The sequence below is a fragment of the Corylus avellana genome, chromosome 10 (assembly GCF_965113065.1).
Source record: "Corylus avellana chromosome 10, dhCorAvel1.hap1.2, whole genome shotgun sequence".
Taxonomy (NCBI): domain Eukaryota; kingdom Viridiplantae; phylum Streptophyta; class Magnoliopsida; order Fagales; family Betulaceae; genus Corylus; species Corylus avellana.
Window position 1 is genome coordinate 13,680,877 of NC_142499.1, and position 20,210 is coordinate 13,701,086.

Below are 20,210 nucleotides of genomic sequence, written 5' to 3' on the forward strand. Positions count from 1 at the left end.
ATTACTACTTGATCAAAATTCAATAATGATTAATTACAAGGTCAATGGTAATTTTAGAAGCAATATCATTCTTGGAGTAACACAAGACACAAAAGTAACTTATAGCATTACTTTATATAGACTATAGATTATAAGAAAATAATGCAGTCAATAGTACATGAAAAAGGATAGGAGAATGATTATTTAGTGATGTATAATATTGGTTTCTATCCCAAAAAGCTTCCTCCACGTATCAAACCATAAAGGTAATGATGAAATTTCATGGTATCTATCAAAGATAAAGAACCATGAATGTTGATATCTGTCATTCTGAAGAAAAAACATGTATTAAACCAGGCTTTTTGATAATCAAAATAATTATGGGATTGAGGAATGAAGGGTTGCACAATTGAAGTCAAATGGTGGGATGTATTTACATATCATCCCATCATGACAAAAGTCATAGAATCATTCACAGATCAACTCATTGCTTCAAATCATTTTCTTTTAAAGAAAAGTTTTAATCAAGGAAAGATTGCTTCTTCAAGCTCAAAACAAGAATTCAGAAAGCATTTACAGGAAACATTGTCTCAACTTCCAAATGATGAACAAGAAGATGAGCCAGCACACTTGGTACTCCCAGGATATTCCCAAGGTCCTTATGATGATATTGAATTATGAAAATCAATTGTCGGTAGAAGCACAAGCAACTTTCAGTCGGAGCATCAGAAAAATCATTATAATTTGAAGATACGAATCATTATTTTTGACATACCAAATGATATTGAGAAAAAGAGATTCGTCAGCATAAGAAACAAATAACTTTTAAAGAAGCAGAATAATGAAATATAGTTTAAATAATATAAGATACATAACATATAGTATATAAATATATAATATATACTATGTAATATAATATATATGTATAAGATATATATACTATACTTATGACTTAATATACATACATATTTAAGCGAACTTAACATGTCGAGCCATGGTTATACGAGTTATGTCCAAGCCTAAGTTTAGCGAAGCTGAGTTTATATGAATTTGAGTTGTTTAATATAGGTACCTCCGAATTCTCTCCGGTTAATAGTTTTCCGAGGCTATGGAGCAGGACTGCAGGAGCTTTTCAGTCTTCAGTAGCTGGCTCGAGGTAATCTCATAACTGCAGAGTAAAAATGTAACAATCTAGTGCACGCGTGTCGCACGTGACAACTCTCTCATTTTCTCTTCCTAGTCTCACTCCCAACTCATCCACTCTCTCATTTCCCTCGAGAAAAACCCTTCTTAAGCCCCCCCTTCACTCTTGGAGACTTAGCGATGCTCCAACGCACCGTTTTGTCGAAGTCCATCCACCTCCGGCGCTACAGCCAATCGGCGGCCGCCGCCGCCATCTTCCACGACGCGGAGGTGGAGGCCTTCCCTCGGCCCGACCCCAAGTACGCCGAGACCATCGTGGCGATCCCGCGTCTTAGCTCAGGCAAGAGCATCGCCGCCAAGGAGCGCAAGGCCGGGCGTGTCCCCAGCATCATCTTCGAGCAGGAGGACGGCCAGCACGGCGGAAACAAGCGCCTCATCTCCGTCCAGGCCAACCAGATCCGCAAGCTTGTCAACCACCTCGGCCGCTCCTTCTTTCTTTCCAGGCTCTTCGATCTCGAGGTCAGGGCCGATGTATTGGACCCCGAAGATATCGTCGAGAAGGTTCGCGTTCTGCCCCGCCTGGTACTCTCTTTCTTCTCTTTCTTTCTCTCCTTTCTTTGTTTGCTTAGGGCTATGTTTGGTTTCCGAGAAAGTCTAGGAAAATGGGAGAAGTTTCGGAAGTTCACTTGATTGTATTCTGGAATATCTCCTTTTTGAGAAAGCGGTGGAGGAAAACGAATTGCAAACAATTCCTTGGCCAAGCCTAATTATTGACAGAGTAGTGATTGGTTAGTTAGAAACAAAATTGAGAGTGGGTATGGACATTCCGTGATAAGCGAATTGCTCCATTCTGTTTCATATAAGATTCTTATGTCTAAATCAATATGTTATCTTGAATTTGGCCATTTAGGAAAATGACAATTAATTTGACATGGCTTCTAGCAGCTATCTTGAAATGCTTTCAGCTATTAACTGTTGTGGCAGCGGCGGCGACTCCAATTTTCTTCAACCACATTATTCCACACGATAGGATTATAGAATTTATTCCTTTAAATTCCATGGAATTTTGGATGGATCCTTTTAAATTTGATAGGCTGACCAAATTCAAAGCGGTTTCTTATTGTACTTAGTTTTTTTTTTGTTGGTGATATGACATTTGGTCTGGATTAAGTTAAATCTCTGCTTAATTGTGCCAGCTTCATCTGCATTCGGCCACAGATGCACCACTCAATGTTACCTTCATAAGGGCCCCTTCAAACGCTTTGTTGAAAGTTGATGTTCCTATTGTATTCAGAGGAGAAGATGTTTCCCCTGGACTAAGGAAAGGTAAGGCAACATGGAATTTTGCTTCCATTTACGTTTTATATAAATAGAATGCCATGGTGTGACTGAATTTGAATTTTCTTTTTGTGCACACATATGATTTTTTTTTTTTTTTTTTTGTCTTGATTTATCACCTACTGTCATGAATCATATCTTTAATGAGAACATCCTGCGTATATTGTCATGATTAGTAAAACACCAGACTTGTGCTGAATTTATATTCAAAACTAATCTTTGTTCATGGGTTCTATCTACTTTTGATAACAGTTTAATAAGATGTGCCACCTGTGTTATAATTCTCATACAATACCTGTGGCCTTAGCGTTAATATGGCAAGGCTTGTGCTGGGTCTTTATTATTTTTAAGTTGAACAGTTTAAAGAATGTGGGTGTTTGCTCACCTACTCACCAATTTCCTACTAGTTTAAAGACTTGTTCCTAGGTACTCTTTCTATCTCTCTCACACGCACACGCCAACACACTTCTTCCTTCTATTTTTTTGCCCACTGTACTATTTTTTTTCCTTTTCTTGTCTTCTTGTTTTACCAAAATCCTCTTTAATTTAATATCTTTGTCTATTTTTCTCTCATCTACTTCGGCTTAAAAGCCAGTTTTCCTCAATTTTTTATGAAATACAGGATGCTCACTAAATAATAAGAAACTAATCTTTCACTTCTACAACTCGAGATATTTTCCTTATTTTTTCACCGAATTTAAAAGCCTAATTTTTTAGAATCTACTTCACTGAATGTGGTTATGCTATATTCTTGGAGACGTACTTGGAGGTAATGATAAGATCTGAATAGAGTTTAGTAATGGAATGTTTAGAGCTGCCATTAAGTTAATAAATCCACTACACGTACTAAAAAGGTAAGGCTACTACTGTCTCTACTGAGATCTCTCACAGTTGAGAAGCTTAATTTTGATGATAAAAGATTAAAGCTCTCCTTTACAGGTAAATTAACTCAGTAGATTTGAATGTAAAGATGTGTTACAACCCTTTCCTGGAACTTACAAGGTCGGAGGTATTATATGGTAGAATTAGCTCCATAAATCTGATCATAGATTGATCTTGTACATTGACTTAAAAGTACTCGTGTGCTCTAGGTTGTCATACTCCTGCTACCTGAATTCTGTTCCTTTATGAATCTAAGTTGATGTGAACAATGTTAATGATTAAATTGGCCAGAGTCTAATTGTTATTTAACAAATTTGGCAGGGGCTTATTTGAATACCATCAAAAGAACTGTTAAGTATCTTTGTCCAGCAGATGTCATCCCTCCTTATATTGATGTTGATTTGAGTGAGTTGGACGTGGGCCAAAAGTTGGTAATGGGAGACCTAAAGGTTCATCCTGCCCTAAAGCTAATGCAGTCAAAAGATGAGGCCGTTTGTAAGATTATGGGATCCAGGGTTTCTGATCAAAAGAAATCTAAATAACCACTTCTCTTCAGAGGTTTGTAGCCTCTCTTTTTGTTGACAATTTACAGCCACCGTCAGTCAGACGTTGCTCAGATAACAGGTATTATTGACGGTTTCTTAAATATGTCTTGATCGTGATAGGGAGAGGGCATTAAACGGTGAATGTGAGCTCCCCCCTCCCCCTGATTTTTTTTTTTTTTTTTTTGTCCCCTGTTTTTACCATTTTTCTTTTAGATTGGGGAATTTAGGGGTGTTGATGGTGAAGGGATGATATGGAGGATAATCACTTATACAATGTTGATCCCGTATCTTTTTTTTTTCCCTTTCTTATTCTGTAATGGCTTTCCCTAAGGGTCTTGGTATTTGCACATTGAACAGATGAATAAGGTAAAGGTGCTTCCTTTTATGTGCTTACAATGTCTAATGAGAAATGCTACGACAGCTACGTGCACTCTATGCACACTCTCTAATTGCACACTTCTTAATGTGGTAGTGAAAATCACCGTTGGATCTAAAATTTAATGTTGATCCATCTACTGACACGTTAAAGAGGTGCACTTGGAAGTGCATGTAGTATTTTTAATACTTAATTGATGAAATTATCTGGAAATACCCGTTTGCCCTTTCTAGCAGACGGGGGTGTGAATGCAATACATGAATACAACAATAGTTTAAATGAAAGTCTACCGTAGATAACGTTGTTGAAGCATTGAAAGGTTTAAATGAATTCAATGCATTTTCCAATTGACTTCTTAAGTTATTACGCGTTGTCCACATGACCAAACTGTCTCAAAAGTAGCATGGAGCGAATTTTTTTTTTTTGTAACTGAAGTACATAAGAAACAGTTTGCCACTGCAAATTGGACCCGTCACCAACTCAGAAGCTCAACCAAAGTAACCAATTGCTACCTCTGTAATAGTTTGCCATCACATACTTAAAATTAAGATGAGTTGCAGCAATATTAGGCTCAGCTTCTTCGGAGTAAAATATTTTATGAAATATATATGTATGCCAAAGTGCGTTCTAAGCCCAAAATCAATGGTTTTTCTTGTATTCTCTCTAAGAACCTGAAAACACTAAAACAAAATCAAATCAAACAAATAACAACGCTAGGGAATTAACATATGCGAGTTAAGAGGCTTGAATATGTAACATTCGACCCTTATCACATCTCCAAACTTACATATTGCTAGTCCCTTAGCAATACAAAACAGAAAATAAACTGAAAAACAAAAGATAAATCATTTTTTCGTGGGATGTACTGTAATACCCTGACTTTTTAAATCATTTTAAAAAGAGTTTTAAACCCTTAACAAGTTAATAGCCTTCTAAATCAGCCCTAAATAGGAAACCCTAAGCTATCTCAACATAACCCAAAGCCCTCACACTTAACCATAAAGCCTTGAAGCAAAACCAGACCCTACTGACCGTACGTACGCCTAGTAGTACAGTATGTACGCTATTGTCTCTAGTACCAGACGTACGCAGGGGGACCATCGGACATACGCTCTTGTCTCTAGTACTAGACATACGCCAGGGGACCACCAGACTTACGCTCTTGTCTCTAGTAACGGACGTACGCAGGAGGACCACCGGACGTATGCTACTTTTGGGTTGACCATTGGTTAATGACTGTACGTACGATGCACCCTTTGGACCGTTGAATAAATAGTACCGGACGTCCGCTACATTTCAGAATAGTTAGTAGCACCATCAGCTTTTCTGGCCTATAAATACCAACCCCCACCAGCTCTTTGAACTCATTCTTACGCCCCAGACTCTTTGAGAAACCTCTGTTTGAGTGATTTGTGAGTTTTGATTTGAGAGAGAGAAGGAAGAAAGCTTGGTGTTCTTATCACCTCCCGAGGTAAACCTTTGCCTGTTTTTATACTCTCAATGTTGTTCTTATTGCTTTTCTTGATATTTTGAGTTTTCAAAAGACGTTATGTCAAGCTTTTACTACTTTCCTTACAAATCAAGAAATATTTTCAAAAGAGTTTTAAAAGCTTTTTAATTCCTCGTATTACATGTTGATGTGTTTTGTTTATGATGCATGTGTTTATTTAGGCCTGGGTATTGGTCAAAACGGTCCGGTTAAGGACCTTATCGGTTATTAACCAATAATTTTCGGTTAAACGGTTTATTAACCGATATCAAACCAATAAGAATTTTAACCGATAATTTCGGTTAAAACGGTACACGGTTAAACGGTCCGGTTAAACCGGTTAACCGATTTAACCGAGAGCTTTATATTGATTTATTTTGTTGGGCCAAAAACCAAAAATGAGTTTTTTTTTTTACTTTTGAGAGTCCAAATACTTTTTGTTGGGCTAAAATAACTTAGTAAAAATGAGTTGTTTTAGGGACCAAATACTTTTTGTTGGGACCCAAATATTTGTTTTTAGGGCTAAAAATTGAAGCTTTTTTATATTGATCCACTTCAACTTTTTTTTTTTTATATATTATAAAATACATTTTTTCAAAGCAAATGGACTAATTAACATAATGAATGCTAATTAGACTAGCAAAACTAGTTAATGAAAAATGCTTTTACCAAAGGCAAAGAAATCCCATCAAATGCCATCACTTACAAAAAAAACATCAAACCTACCCAAATCCAAATTAAAATAAAATTCATTAATGAATAATAAGCAAAGTATTAACTAATTAAAGTCACTTAGCAAAAGGAAAATAAGTCATGGGCAACACCATTACACAAATATAAAAGCGAGAAAACATAAAGATAGTGATCAATATGGATAAACATCAACATCAACAAGGTTACACAATAATTTCCTTGAGCCACCTCAAACATAGATTATCTTCAATTCTTTAAATTTGCTTCCTTCAATAATCCAACAAATCAAAACATAAATAAAGTGAATCAATATTAGTAATTAATATTAAAGAGTAAGAAATAAATATCAAATAAGAAAAAAATAAGATGCAAAAAACTTACCAAATACTTTAAACAAAACATTACCCCGCAAAGTTCATCCATTAAGCCTTAATTCGCGTCAAATGTGAGGGAATTAGACAAAATTTCCACCACAATGAAATTTTTAAAAGATTAATAAAAATAATTTAATCAAATAATTAGAATAATGAATAAATTTGAAATTAACAAATATTACCCGACTCAAGCTTGTAGCTTTCTTCATCTTCAATATCAGGCAAGAGTGACTCAACATACTGAAAATTGGGAGAAGATCTCAACCAATTTTGACAACAAATAAGAGCTTCCACTGTTTTCGTAGCCAAAGAACTCCAAAAAGGATCTATGATGCGACCTCCAGTGCTAAAGGCCGACTCAGAAGCAACAGAAGTAAGTGGAATTGCCAGGACATCTCGTGCTATCTCGGCGAGAACCGGAAACTTTACCTTATTTACCCTCCACCACATTAAAATATCAAAGTTGTCACTTGGAGTCTCCACCTCTTCCGTATAATATTGCTCTATCTCTGTCCGACACATCATCACATTTTTGGACGCCCGAAATGAATGGTAAGTAGCTAAAGCATCTTTCTTATTAGTACCCACAACCACACCTTCGGAACTTGTGCAACTACGCTCTTCATTTTCAAACCTAGCCCCACTTTCATTCTTAGCATATTGCTCATATAACCGGCTCAAGACATCCTTTAATTTGATAACAATTTCTTTTGCTTTTACTAGACCCACATTCGTTTGGAACCAAAATTCCAAGACATTTATCTTGTAACGTGGATCAAGCACCGAAGCAACAAACAACAAGGGGTTCATAGCCAAAAAATTTCCCCAATACTTATCATATTTCTCTTTCATTTGCATTGCCATGGTACTCAATGAATAATCATTACTTTCACAATACTCATCCAAACAATGATAAACATTTTGAAGAATACCAAAAAACAAGTTAGAAGTTGAGTACAAGGAACCCGACATCTGAATTGTTTCGTCATAAAACACACGCAAGAATTTAACAATGTGTTGAACCTTATTCCAATCATCTTCATTTGGAGCCCCCAACACATCCCTCCCTCCACAATCATCATTCAAATAATGTACAAAATTCGAATCTTCATCTAACATAAGATTAAATGCACTTTCATACTTTTGTGCCGCCTCCAACATGGTATAAGTAGAATTCCATCTAGTGGAAACATCAAGAGTCAAGGAAGACCGACACCCAAGATTCTTCCTTTCTACACAAGACTTAAAGAGGGCTAATCTTTGGGGGGATCCCTTCACATATTTCACCATATTTCGGACCCTTTCAATTGAATCATGTGCACCCTTCATACCCTCCTTCACAATTAAATTTAGAACATAGGCACAACACCTCACATGAACAAACTCATGGCGACAAATAATATCATTATTGGACATATTTCTTTTACTAAACTCACTAATTACTTTATCATTAGCACTTGCATTGTCAAGTGTTATCGCCAACACACGGGTAATCCCCCATTCCACCAAACATTGCTCTATTTCCTTAGTAATCGTTATTGCCTTGTGATCCGACACTTGGCGAAATGCTAATATTCTTTTCTGATATTTCCAAGTAGAGTCAATGAAATGTCTCGTTACAACCATGTAATTCATATTCTGAATCGAAGTCCAAGTGTCAGTTGTCAAACAAATCCTTTGACCAACCATCATCAACTTCTTTTTGATTTTTTCTTTTTTGGTCATAAACAACTTAACACAATCCTTCATCACTGTATAGCGAGAAGGAAGCTCAAAACGAGGCTCAAGAACCTTAAACATTTTCCTAACACCCATCTTCTCCACAATTGAAAAGGGAAATTCATCAACAATGATCATTTCACAAAGAGTCTCCCTAATAAGTTTTTCAGAATACTTCCCAACAATTAGGTTATTACCAATACTACCATCACTCTGACTCTGCCCGGCCATAAAGGTGAATTTAGATTGAGAGCCATCTGTTTTTGCTTTTAAGCTCTTATACTTTTGGCATTTTTTGAAATGGTACAACATGCTAGAGGTGCCATTGTTTGTCCCATGACATTTATACTGAGCCCCACAATAGTTACAACTTGCAATAGGAGCCTCTTCAGAACTATTTGCATCTTTAGTAAAATGGTCCCATACTGAAGATCTTTTTGTTCTTAATCTTTTTTTACAAGGGATTGGGGGTCGTCAACCACGAGTACGACCATGAGATGCCCCCCTAGAACCCCTAGAACCCCTAGAACCCCTAGAACCAGAACATTTAATCCCTTGGGCATCCAACTCATCGGATTCATCAATATCATCAAAGGTCTCTTCATCAAAGTCTAAGTCTTCATCAAAGATTTCTTCATCATCTATGCCTATGGGACAAGAAGAAGTAGCTGATGTTGGAGGTCGAGGTGCAGCCATACGAACTTCTAAAGTAAAAAAGCAATGGTTGATTTTAATTAGCTAATGTGACAATGTTTGACCTATGGGCTATAACTAAAACTCAAACTCAAACTACAACTGGACAACCTGTAACATTCTATCTCTACCAAACATTCAATCATAGGTATTATGACCTCAATTTTATAATAGAACAAACAATTTGAATAACCTACAACTGGACTGAAAATCCCACAATTCATACATACTTAAAACCCCAACCTCAAACTTTATTCAATTAACAAGAATTCAAGAGAAAAAATATAATCAGCCAGGCCAGATAACAAAACAACTAAACAAGTAAACAACAATAAAAGAAGGCTTAGCCGAGAGTGCGACTGTGCGAGAGTAGAGACGTCAAAATTCAATTGAATTTCAGCTCATGACAATAAAAGAAAGAAAGAAAGAAATTTTTTTTTAAAAAAAGAAACAATTTTCACAACATGGGTTCCGCTTAATTCCAGAGAAAACACAATGAAAATTAACAAAATTGAAAAATGACAATCAAAACAGGTAAAATCCCTATCTTACAACTCTTTTTCTTGCACTTAAAATTTTATTTTTCTACATAGGAAAGTGAAAGTGCTTACCGTGAGAGAAGCTGAGAAGGTGAGTCACTAAGTGTGTAGAAAGCGAGAGCTGCGAGACCACGACTCCACGAGGACCACGAGAGACCGCGAGAGCTGCGAGACCACGACTCCACGAGAGACCAAGAGAGCTGCGAGACCAAGACTCCACGAGAGACCGAGAGAGCTGCGAGACCACGACTCCACAAGAGACCGAGAGAGCTGCGAGCCTGCGAGACCACGACTCCACGGAGACCGAGAGAGCTGCGACTGCGAGACCAAGACTCCACGAGAGACCGAGAGAGCTGCGAGAGGACTCCACGAGAGACCAAGAGAGCAGAGACTGAGAGGCCGAGGCGTGTTTATTGATTTTAGGGGCTTAGGGTTCGACTGTGGTGGGGTGAAATTGGGTGATGGATATAGGCTATACAGCTCTCTAAACGGCGCCGTTTTTGGGACTAATAATTATTATCGGTTAAACCGGTTAACCGATAAGCAAAACTTAACCGGACCGGACCGAATTCCGGTATACTTTTTTTAACCGATAACGATATCGGCATATCTGCTACGGTTTATATCGGTTCGGTCGAACCGGTAGACGGCTGGTTAAACGGTAACGGTTAATTTGCCCACCCCATTTATTTAATAGCCTAGGAGGAGAAATTATAGCCTATAGGTTTTATTGAAACCATAAAACATAGTTTGGAGCTTTTTGCCGAATTGCCTAACTCATTGACCGGACATACACTCTCTAGCCCGAACGTACGGTCAGGAAGCCAGACATCTACTTTTAAACCTCACTCTTGTGTATTTTAGAGTCAAACAACCCTTTTAATAGATAGGACTTATCATCTTACTAATAGAGGTCCTCTAGTACTGCGCATAACGATGTGTCGTATTTTGTTATAGCAGGATTTTTGTGGTGTCGGAGGACTCAAGCAAGCGCATGAGGTAAGTAAACACTTACGAATTCTTTTTTTGAAAAATGTGGGATATGTCAGTTCACTGACCATGAGTATGATATGAGCATGTCTACATTTTGTAATTACTTGGTAGTTGTTTAATTAATTGGTTGATAAGATGCATTGTATGACATAGTACACCGGTACGTGCGGTATAATGGCCATGGGCTTACTATATAAACTTCATCTTATGGTCAATTGCGTGTGTTGTTATATGGGCTTTAGATGCAATGATTGTTTCGTCCTAATAGTTGGTCACTACATGACGGACATCATTAGTGGTGTGGGCCACCCGAGGTCGGACTCGGTCGTGCCACTAATGGGTTGTACGATAGCGTACAATATTCGTGGCACTGGTATTGTATTATAAGTCCCTAGGATAGTGCCAGCCCTACTGAGGAGGGGTAATATCTCGGGTAGACCATACATGAGAGTTATGACCTATAAAGCATTAGTTTTTCCTACATTGAAATACTTAGGCGATTGCCGCTGGGAATACACTACTCTTTTATTAACCAAACAATACTTTTATGATGTATTAACAGAGACAACATCCCTTTTTAATGTTTACTAAAACTGCACGTTTATTTCTGCTTTAATGAGCTCTTGTCATACCTAATTGTGATGTTTACTTACTGAGTCGTTAGACTTACGCTGTTATTCCCCTTTTTAGGAAGTTTGTCACTAGAATCCAAGAGTGGCACGGTTGCCACTACAGACCTTGCTTCAGAATCTTCATGCTGCTATCAGGTTTGTTTTACATTATTATTAGTTGCTCTATGTCTTTAATTTCAAGGAATATACATATCCATTTGATGATTTAATAGTTTCTCAGATTTATTTCACATTCATATGCATTAACTCTGAAAATTCTTAGAGGGGCGATTTCTCAGTTAGCCACAAGTTGATTTAACTGGGGTAATTGCTAATAACCCTGCCAGGTTAGCCAAGACTAATTTTGGGGGCGTTACATATATGATTACATTTAGCGTATGCAACAAGCCTTTTAAACCCCTAAATATCCATAGAGAATGAGTGAAGTCTCGTGAATGTTTAACAGGAATGATACCCATAATCATTGTTACTATCATGTTATCCCTAAGAATTTAGCGTCATAAAAATCATAGTTTTCATTCATTAGCAAGCTTAACAAAACAAACTTCATCTTCACTATTTCAGGAAATTAAGAATCAAGCTACTAAACATGGCATTATGAGATATCACAAGATTCAACTAGTGTAAAGTGAACTTAACACATAGTCATGACATGTTTCTCAATCATGCATGATTCAATACTCAAAATTCACTAGACTCCCTATTGGATAAAACAATAAAGGCATTTTTTTTTTAATTTTATTATTATTTTTTTTAAATGCAAGCTTGCAGTGCTTAGCTCCCTTAAGCTTTCTAATTGATCCATATATCGAGCGTTAAGCCAATGACTCCCAAACCAGATGGCTTTAGGGTGTAAAGACACATCTAAGGACTTATTAACTCGAGTCAAAAAGGCTACGAAGCCAAGCTAGCCATGCTATTAATCAAGCCAACCTCTCACTTTTTGACGCAAACACTCACTACTTAATGAGGCAAGAGGTCCGGTTACTTAGTGGGAAACTCAAACTGATCAATATTATTCCCTTTTTATTATTATTATTATTATTAATATAAGGGGAAACTTGACTTACCCCTCCTATACTTTCACGCTTTTTGCAGACACTCTCCCATTGTTCAAAAACTCTCACTTTGGTGTATCAAACTTTCGTTTCGTTCCAAATACCCCCTACCATTAGCTTTTGCAGTTAAATCAAACGGTAGATTTAGTAAAAGACCTTTATACCCCTAAATTTTTTTAAAATTTCAAATTTACCCTTATTTATAAATAAAAAATTATTATTATAATTATTATATTAAAAAATAATTAAAAAAATATATGAAAAAGTGACCCACCGGTGGTCACAAGACCCTTATTTTAATAAAAAATAAGGGCAAGATTGAAATTTCACACCCTTTCGTTAGGATTTCATAGAAAATCTTAACGGAAGGGATAAAGTGGAAGGAAACGAAAGTTGGATACATTAAAGTGAGAGTTTTTGAACAATGAGGGAGTGTATGTAAAAAGCGCGAAAGTATAGGAGGGTAAGTGAAGTTTCTCCAAATAATTAAAACAAGTGAAAATTCATCACCAAACCCACACTAGGCTAGGGAACGAAATATACGATTTTCATTAAAAAGAACGTTAACAAAAAGTCGCTACTTGTATATATATATATATATATATATTTTTTTTTTGACATGTCCGCACAAGAGGACTACTGGTATATTCTTGGATATTTGTATTGAACATTACCCGAAAGAACGAACTTGATTTGAGTTGATTTTGAGATTCATTTCTCAATTATTTATTTATATATTCTTGGATATTTGTATAAAAAAGAATCACCATTAGTACAGGCTACTTTTGCTTCGCCAACAAACTCTTATACTGAGAGTGAGAGCCCTCCTCTGAGGAATCTTCATGAGGCAACCAGCAACTAAAAAAAGCTGCCAAAACAATGAAGGACAGCAAGAAGAAGTAGAAGAGCTTAACCCCTCCACAGCTTTCCTCCAATGCCTGGAGCTAATCCTCCCGTGGCTAACACCACAAGAACTGGCCACTGTTTCTCTAACCTCCAAATCCCACAACCAGATCTCCAAATCCATAACTCACCGCCGATCCTCCGACGCTTCCGGATCCTCCGAGAACCTCCCCATCCCATTCCACAACACCGCCGACGATCGCCCCTACGCCTACTTCATCTACACCCCTTCACAAATTCTCCCCTCTTTTGCCTCGCAATTCCGACGCCAATCTTGGGGCTCGGGCGGCTCCAGCGCGAGACCCAACTCGGTGAGTCGGCTCTGCGTAGAACCGGTGAGTTTGGTGGACGAGTTGGGTGAGAGTTTATCTGGGTGTGATTGCCAGAGGTGTGAGGACGATGATCGGTGTCCGTGTATTGGGTTGAATGGTTCGGATGTGGCGAGCGAGTGCGGACCGAGTTGTGGGTGCGGGTTGGAGTGTGGGAAGCGGTTGACTCAGAGAGGGGTTTCGTTGCGGCTGAAGATTGTGAGGGATAGCAGGAAAGGCTGGGGTTTGTTTGCAGACCAGTTCATTGGTAAAGGCCAATTTGTGTGCGAGTATGCAGGTACTTTTTCTTCCAACCTGCAGCTGATTATGGGTTCTTTTCGAAACAGTATGATTTTGTTTTAGAATTTGAGGTTTTTTGTATTGTCTGTTTGATTGTATGGGATTCATTGTTATTATTGTCATTAGAGGATATGGAACTTTATCAACTGGATATTTAGGAATGCTGTGATTAAATTGTGTGCGATTAGTGGTTAATTTTGATTGAGAAAGGTACATGAGTGAATCCCAATGGGTATGTATGCTTGCATAATCCTGGTATTTTTATATAAGAAACTTCACTTACCCTTGAATTCGAACTGTTAAGGGTTTTGCAATCATAATTTCATATGATCAAAATTTGTAATGTCGGGTGTTCAAGTTTGAGTCCCTTTTAATTTTATCCCTCCGTTAGGATTTAATAGTCATAAGGAAGGTTGCCAAAATGCCTAGAAGATCCGTTTAAAATTCTTTTTTAAAAATTTGATGATCAGCAACCAAGCCATTTCCTTTTTTAAACAAAAATCTAAATGGAAAATTTTATTTTTATAAATTATGTTAGTTGTTTGATTTAATGCGAAATCCTAACAGTAGAGGTGAAAATATGAGATACCGACATTGCAAATTTTGATAATTCGAGGTTATGATTACAAAACCGTTGACAGTGGGAGATTAAGAAATGAAAAACATGGTATATGTATGAGACTTGTTCAACAAAGAAAGCGTGGCGGGTGACAAAATAATGTTTGCTTTATGCAACATCCTTGATACTTTGAACGAAAGGAAAAATATTTAGCAAACTTTGAGATGTTGATTTTTAGCTTTTTCTTCTTTTTTTTTTGAAAAAAAAAGTTCTGTGGAATTATAGCCGCAGTGGTTCTCGAATTTCATCAGTGTTTTGATGGCATGCATCTCTGTTAAATTCTCAGATTGTGTGTTTGCTTGTGTAAGCATTTGTATTGAAACTTTGTTCAATTTGCTTGCAAAAGGTGAACTTTTGACAACCAAAGAGGCAACAAGGCGGCAACAAATGTATGATGAACGTTTATCAGGTGCCCATTTTTCTTCTGCTCTTTTGGTTTTGAGAGAGCATCTCCCGTCTGGGAAAGCATGCTTAAGAATGAATATCGATGCCACAAGAATAGGAAATGTTGCGCGGTTTATCAACCATTCATGCGATGGTGGTAACTTATCGACGAAACTGGTGAGAAGCACAGGAGCTTTGCTGCCTCGCATTTGCTTCTTTTCTTCAAGAGACATAAAAGAAAATGAGGAGCTTAGTTTTAGCTATGGTGAAACCAGGCTAAGGTCTAATGGTTTGCAGTGCTTTTGTGGTAGCTCTTGTTGCTTTGGAACATTGCCTTCCGAACATACTTAGTCCTAGAGGTCTCCCAATGATTCATTGCTTTGGAACACTTAATTTTGACAATATCTTTACTGTTTATTTTGGAAATTTTTATTGGTGGGCCATTTTTTTTTTTGCAAAAGAAATATAAGGCAAAAATTTCATATGTATGGATTTACTGCTCGACTTTGAAGGTTGTTTTGTTCATGACGGGACTATATGCCAGAGTCCTTCGCTTGAATTTACACAGTTGGAAATTCCACTGCAGGCAAATATGTCTTGTTTTGATATGCGGTCAATAGATAGATGAAATTTGACGTCTCAATTTCAATTTTCGTAGTTGAGAATGAGCTTAGAGGTTGTCTTTCGTTTTTCCTTTCATGTCTAAGAACGTGTCAATAATATTATTGACAACATTTTTTTTTATGTACATCATATCATGGTTGTGACGCTGGCAGGTTATCTTTTCAGTAGAACAACGTAAAGAAAGTATTTCGCTTCTTTTAAATCACTTGCTTCCTGACACCCGAGCTACAGACACTCGACTTTTTGCCTGCAAATTGGCCAGCAACAAGCTGACCTCCCTGTATATGTGTAATTATCTCAACTCCATCTCACACAATAGGCCATGGATCCGTTTTGTGCATACCATCAAAGGATTTCTTAATCTTTCTCAACCTATGATCCATAGGCAACCATCTGGTCCATCTCCTATGCCCATATAACAATATTTTTTTCACATAAGTAAACTAGTTAGATCATGTTGAATTCATACCATAAGGACATGCATTTTTACCTTTCATACTCCACCTAGACAAATTACCATATACCGGAAAATTACATCCTAAACTTCTTTTTCAATGATACATCAAAAGTGGGTACTCTGACATTCCATAATTAATTCAATTATAATATTAGGGGCTGTATATAGACATTTATCTTTATTCTTGGTGAACTTAGGCTGAAATAATCAAGGATAACATAAAATACAGTCATTTCATGTACATCCAATGAGGCAAATTGTAAGTATTGCTCATGTTACTAAAATGATAAATCCATATGACGCTAAGCCAAGCTTGATAGTGTGGTTTAGAGGTAAAATCTGGGTACCGTGCATCAAATGACTTCTAGGCTTCACCATCGGCCGAATGCCTACCCAATTTTTTGTGTGCGCATGAGCGTGCCACTTTATGTGAGAAGCAGTATGATATGGAAACTGTTGGGATTATTGCTTACACCATATATGAGCAGTAAAAAAAAAAAAAAAATTCTTAATCAAAGATCGAATTGTATGAAGAACATTTGAAGAACAAAGTTATTTTAATTAAACAACAAAGGTAAGATCACCTACTTGGTCCTCTAATGAAATCATGTGTAGCCTCACGGATTATAAGACCTTCAAGTCTTCTCTCAAGTCACTAAGAAGTTTTGTCTTTGATTATCTATTTTTCTCGGGTTAGGCATACAGTTGATCTTGCGGAGAATAGAGAATTGAGGCCGAACATGGGCCTAGGCTTGGAGGTTATATCTGACACCCTTAAACCTAAGTCTTTGAGGTTGGGTCGAGAAAAAAAAAGAAAAGAAGTGGGAGTCTTAGGCTAGAGCCCATTGGTAGCTTGGGTTCTTCGATTGACATGGCCCAAGTTCAAACCCATCCTTAAGTGGAGGACAAAGTCTCGGGACAAGGCTAGTGTTATTTATAGGATAGGTACCTCAATTAAAACTTTTATTTAATTATTCCTCTCATTAAAAAAAGAAAAATCAATTAAAAATCAATTTCGAATTTGATTCTACAAACAATTACTTATTTGGAATTGTTGGGTCAAGAATCACTGAGACCCAGTCAAACATAAAACCCATTATAACTACCCAACAACAACAAGGGCCCAGGAAAGGCCCAAGAGAACCTATAAGATCCCCTCTCCCTCATTCTCCAGGTAATGATTACTCACCCCGTACATAAAAAATGGCTCTTTATTTGAGACATAGCTCAGAAACGCTGACTTGGGCATCAGAGTGCCTCTGGTCAAAGAATTGGTGGCCTTCTAATCACCTCTCTTCCTCTTTTACAGGATTAGTAGAAGACTCAATCCATACATGCAAATGAAGGAAAATCAAGATACATTTTTAAAAAGGAGCCTGTCAAGCAGGATCGGAGTCGGGATATTTTAGGTACTAGCAGGAATAAATTAGCTATAGTGCCTCGGGAAATTACTAAGCTGTGTTTAGCTTAGTTTGAGGGTTAACAAGATTTTTTGATTCATTTGGGTTCGCTGGAAGAAAGATTTTTGGATTTTGGGTACCAACCAAACATTCGTAGGGGGGACCATCGAACGTTTGCTCTACAACCCTAGACCCGTTGGGTAATAGTACACTGAACATTCGCGGGAGACCACCAAATGTTTGTTGACTAAAATTTGACCCACTTGGTAATGACCAAGCGTTTGTCCTACAACTCTAGAACCACTGTACAAATAGTACACGGAACGGTTCGACCCAGGACCACTAAACGTTCACTATCTTGCAGACTATTATAGTAGCGTCCTCAACTTTTCCAACCATATAAATACCCTCTTCCACGCCCTTCTAAGCTTCTTTCTGCCCTCTGAGCCCTAGAAAAACCCTTCTTGAGTTGTAAGAAAATGTTTCTTGGAGATTCTTGTTCTACAGAGGTAACCTTTCTAACTTGTTATTTACCTAGTTATTATGCTGATTAAGTATTTTCCATAGTTTGGTTGCTAGTTTTGAGCTTATGTTGTTTTAGATTTTAATCTTGGTTTAAGCATGGGTTATCATTTCATTCTTGTTGAACATAATTTATTCAGCATGGAGATGTTACTTTGGGCTAGGAGCATATTAGGAACCTTGTTGTAACCTTAGAACTTGCTCATAAATGATTAGGAGGCTGTTTGGTTCGAAATGAGTTTTTTGCCCAGAAGCTAATGTTCGCACCTCTTTGGCCGAACGTTCGAGATCGAGGATGAACGTTTGAGGTTAGGACGAACGTTCGATGGTCAGGCAAGAACCCTATTTTGAACATTTTTAGGTCTAGGACTTGTTTTAGCCCAAATTTAGGACTAATGATAGGTTTTTTCACAGATTTTGAGATTGTGGGACACCCGAAGGAGTATTTGGAGGAGCCTTACGACACATGTGAGTTCAAACTCTCATGAACACTTGTTGCTATTTTTCCTGCATTGCAAAATTATTTTATGTGTACTAAAACATGTATATTTGCAACTCTCATGAAATACATTTTGATCTACTATAAACTCTATGTTGTGAAAACGTGTGTTGCTTAAGCAAGATAATGAACATGGTGAGAATTGTAAGAGCATGTATGTAAAATACAGATAAAACTAATTGCGTTGTATGACATGGTATACTGGTACGTGCGGGATAACGGTCATGGGCTTATTATACATGTAAACTCTATGTTCAAATATGTGTTTGTTGTTATATAAGCCTAGGATCCAATGATTGTTTCGAGACCAAGGCAGCTATGTCTGATTGGCGGATCACTACAAGATATACATCATGAGTAGCGTGGGCCACCCGATGTTAGACTTGGTTAGGCTGCTATTGTTATGGACGATAGAGTACAATGGTCGGGGTACCAGCATTGTATTACAAGTCCTTTAGGACAGCGCCAACTTTCCTGAGAATGGATAATAACTTGGGTAGATCATACAGTTGGAACTATGACTTGATCCTCATAATTACAGCATATATATATATATTGCATTCATGAGAAATTGTCACCTCATAATTTTTGCATGTGGTTTCATAACTGTGTTCATCATTCAAATGACATGTATATGTTCATTTTTACTCACTAAGTTGTCAGAATTACCCTTGTGTATAACTGCGTTGTTTAGCTAGCTTAGCTGAGGATGGATCCGAGGAGGCAGTTAGTCATTATGAAGAATTTGCTTTGGATCATTTTTGAGGACTTGAACCCTGTATGGCTCAAGTTGATGTGAGATGCTGACGGATCTATTTGTCTAGAGATGCTCGAGATCATCTTTATGCTTTATCTAGTTAAACATAGTATTATATTTTGATGACCGGTCTCTGACCGATAAATTTGGAGATCTATGTTATGATTTTATTAGTTTCACTCTGGTTATTATGATTGTGGTTTTAAATTATTGCTATCTATGTCCCTTAGTGAAATTCTTCCACTGCAGTCTCTCTTTGGAGAGGATAAAATCTCTAAATCTTGTTCTATGAATAATAAGGCTGGGAGGTGAACTATGGAATCAAGTACCAGTTAATTGATTTCACTGGGGCGTTACATTAGCGAACACCAGTAATTGTGTTTAATTTAAACCATAATTTATTGTTAAGGAATCTGCTACAACCGATAATGATCAAGACTTCCAAGTGATTCAATATTCACAGGAGTCCTATTCTACTACATACTCTGTTCTTGTTATTGCTAGTGATCAACATCATCCATCTACTTTAGATATATTTTACAACTCTTCTAATCACAGTAGATGACAACCCTTCTAATCATAAAAGATGATCTCATGATCCCATAAATTTCTAGAATGTATTTAGTGTTTTTAAGTAATTGTAACTATGTAACTCTTACGTATTATTGTAAGTTAGTTTACTATATATATAAAATAGAGCATCAACAAGAGAGATTATTTTGGCCAAATCACTTTTCTCTATTATATTTGCTCGGTATTAGAGCCATAAAGGTTCACATCGTCAACTTAATGGCCTTTTCTAGCAATGCTTCCGCAAATTCTATTTCCATCCCCAACCTAACTAGCTTTACGCCTAACAAATTGGGTGAATGCAACTACCTAGCCTAGGACCTTCAAATTCGTCGCATTCTTCAATCACATGGTCTTATGAGTATTGTTGATGGCTTAGAATCATGCCCACCAAAGTTCCTTCCAAAAACCGAT

General features: G+C 37.2%; 2 protein-coding genes across 3 annotated transcripts; both read left to right on the top strand.

Moving 5' to 3' along the window:
* The first annotated feature begins 1,207 nt into the window (after nt 1-1,207).
* LOC132192175 (Ribosomal protein L25/Gln-tRNA synthetase, anti-codon-binding domain-containing protein) lies at nt 1,208-4,270 on the top strand. 2 transcript variants are annotated; one of them, XM_059607430.2, is made up of 3 exons: nt 1,208-1,683; nt 2,319-2,448; nt 3,664-4,270. In XM_059607430.2, exons 1-3 carry the CDS (start codon nt 1,303-1,305, stop codon nt 3,882-3,884), a joined length of 732 nt encoding a protein of 243 aa, XP_059463413.1. In that variant the 5' UTR covers nt 1,208-1,302; the 3' UTR covers nt 3,885-4,270. The 2 variants fall into 2 exon arrangements, with proteins under 2 accessions (XP_059463413.1, XP_059463412.1); XM_059607429.2 differs by having other exon boundaries at nt 1,219-1,704.
* Nucleotides 4,271-13,237: 8,967 nt separating this feature from the next.
* Nucleotides 13,238-15,573, top strand: SDG20 (SET domain protein 20). The gene is made up of 2 exons (XM_059607556.2): nt 13,238-13,962; nt 14,930-15,573. Exons 1-2 carry the CDS (start codon nt 13,296-13,298, stop codon nt 15,316-15,318), a joined length of 1,056 nt encoding a protein of 351 aa, XP_059463539.2. The 5' UTR covers nt 13,238-13,295; the 3' UTR covers nt 15,319-15,573.
* The last annotated feature ends 4,637 nt before the right edge of the window (nt 15,574-20,210 follow it).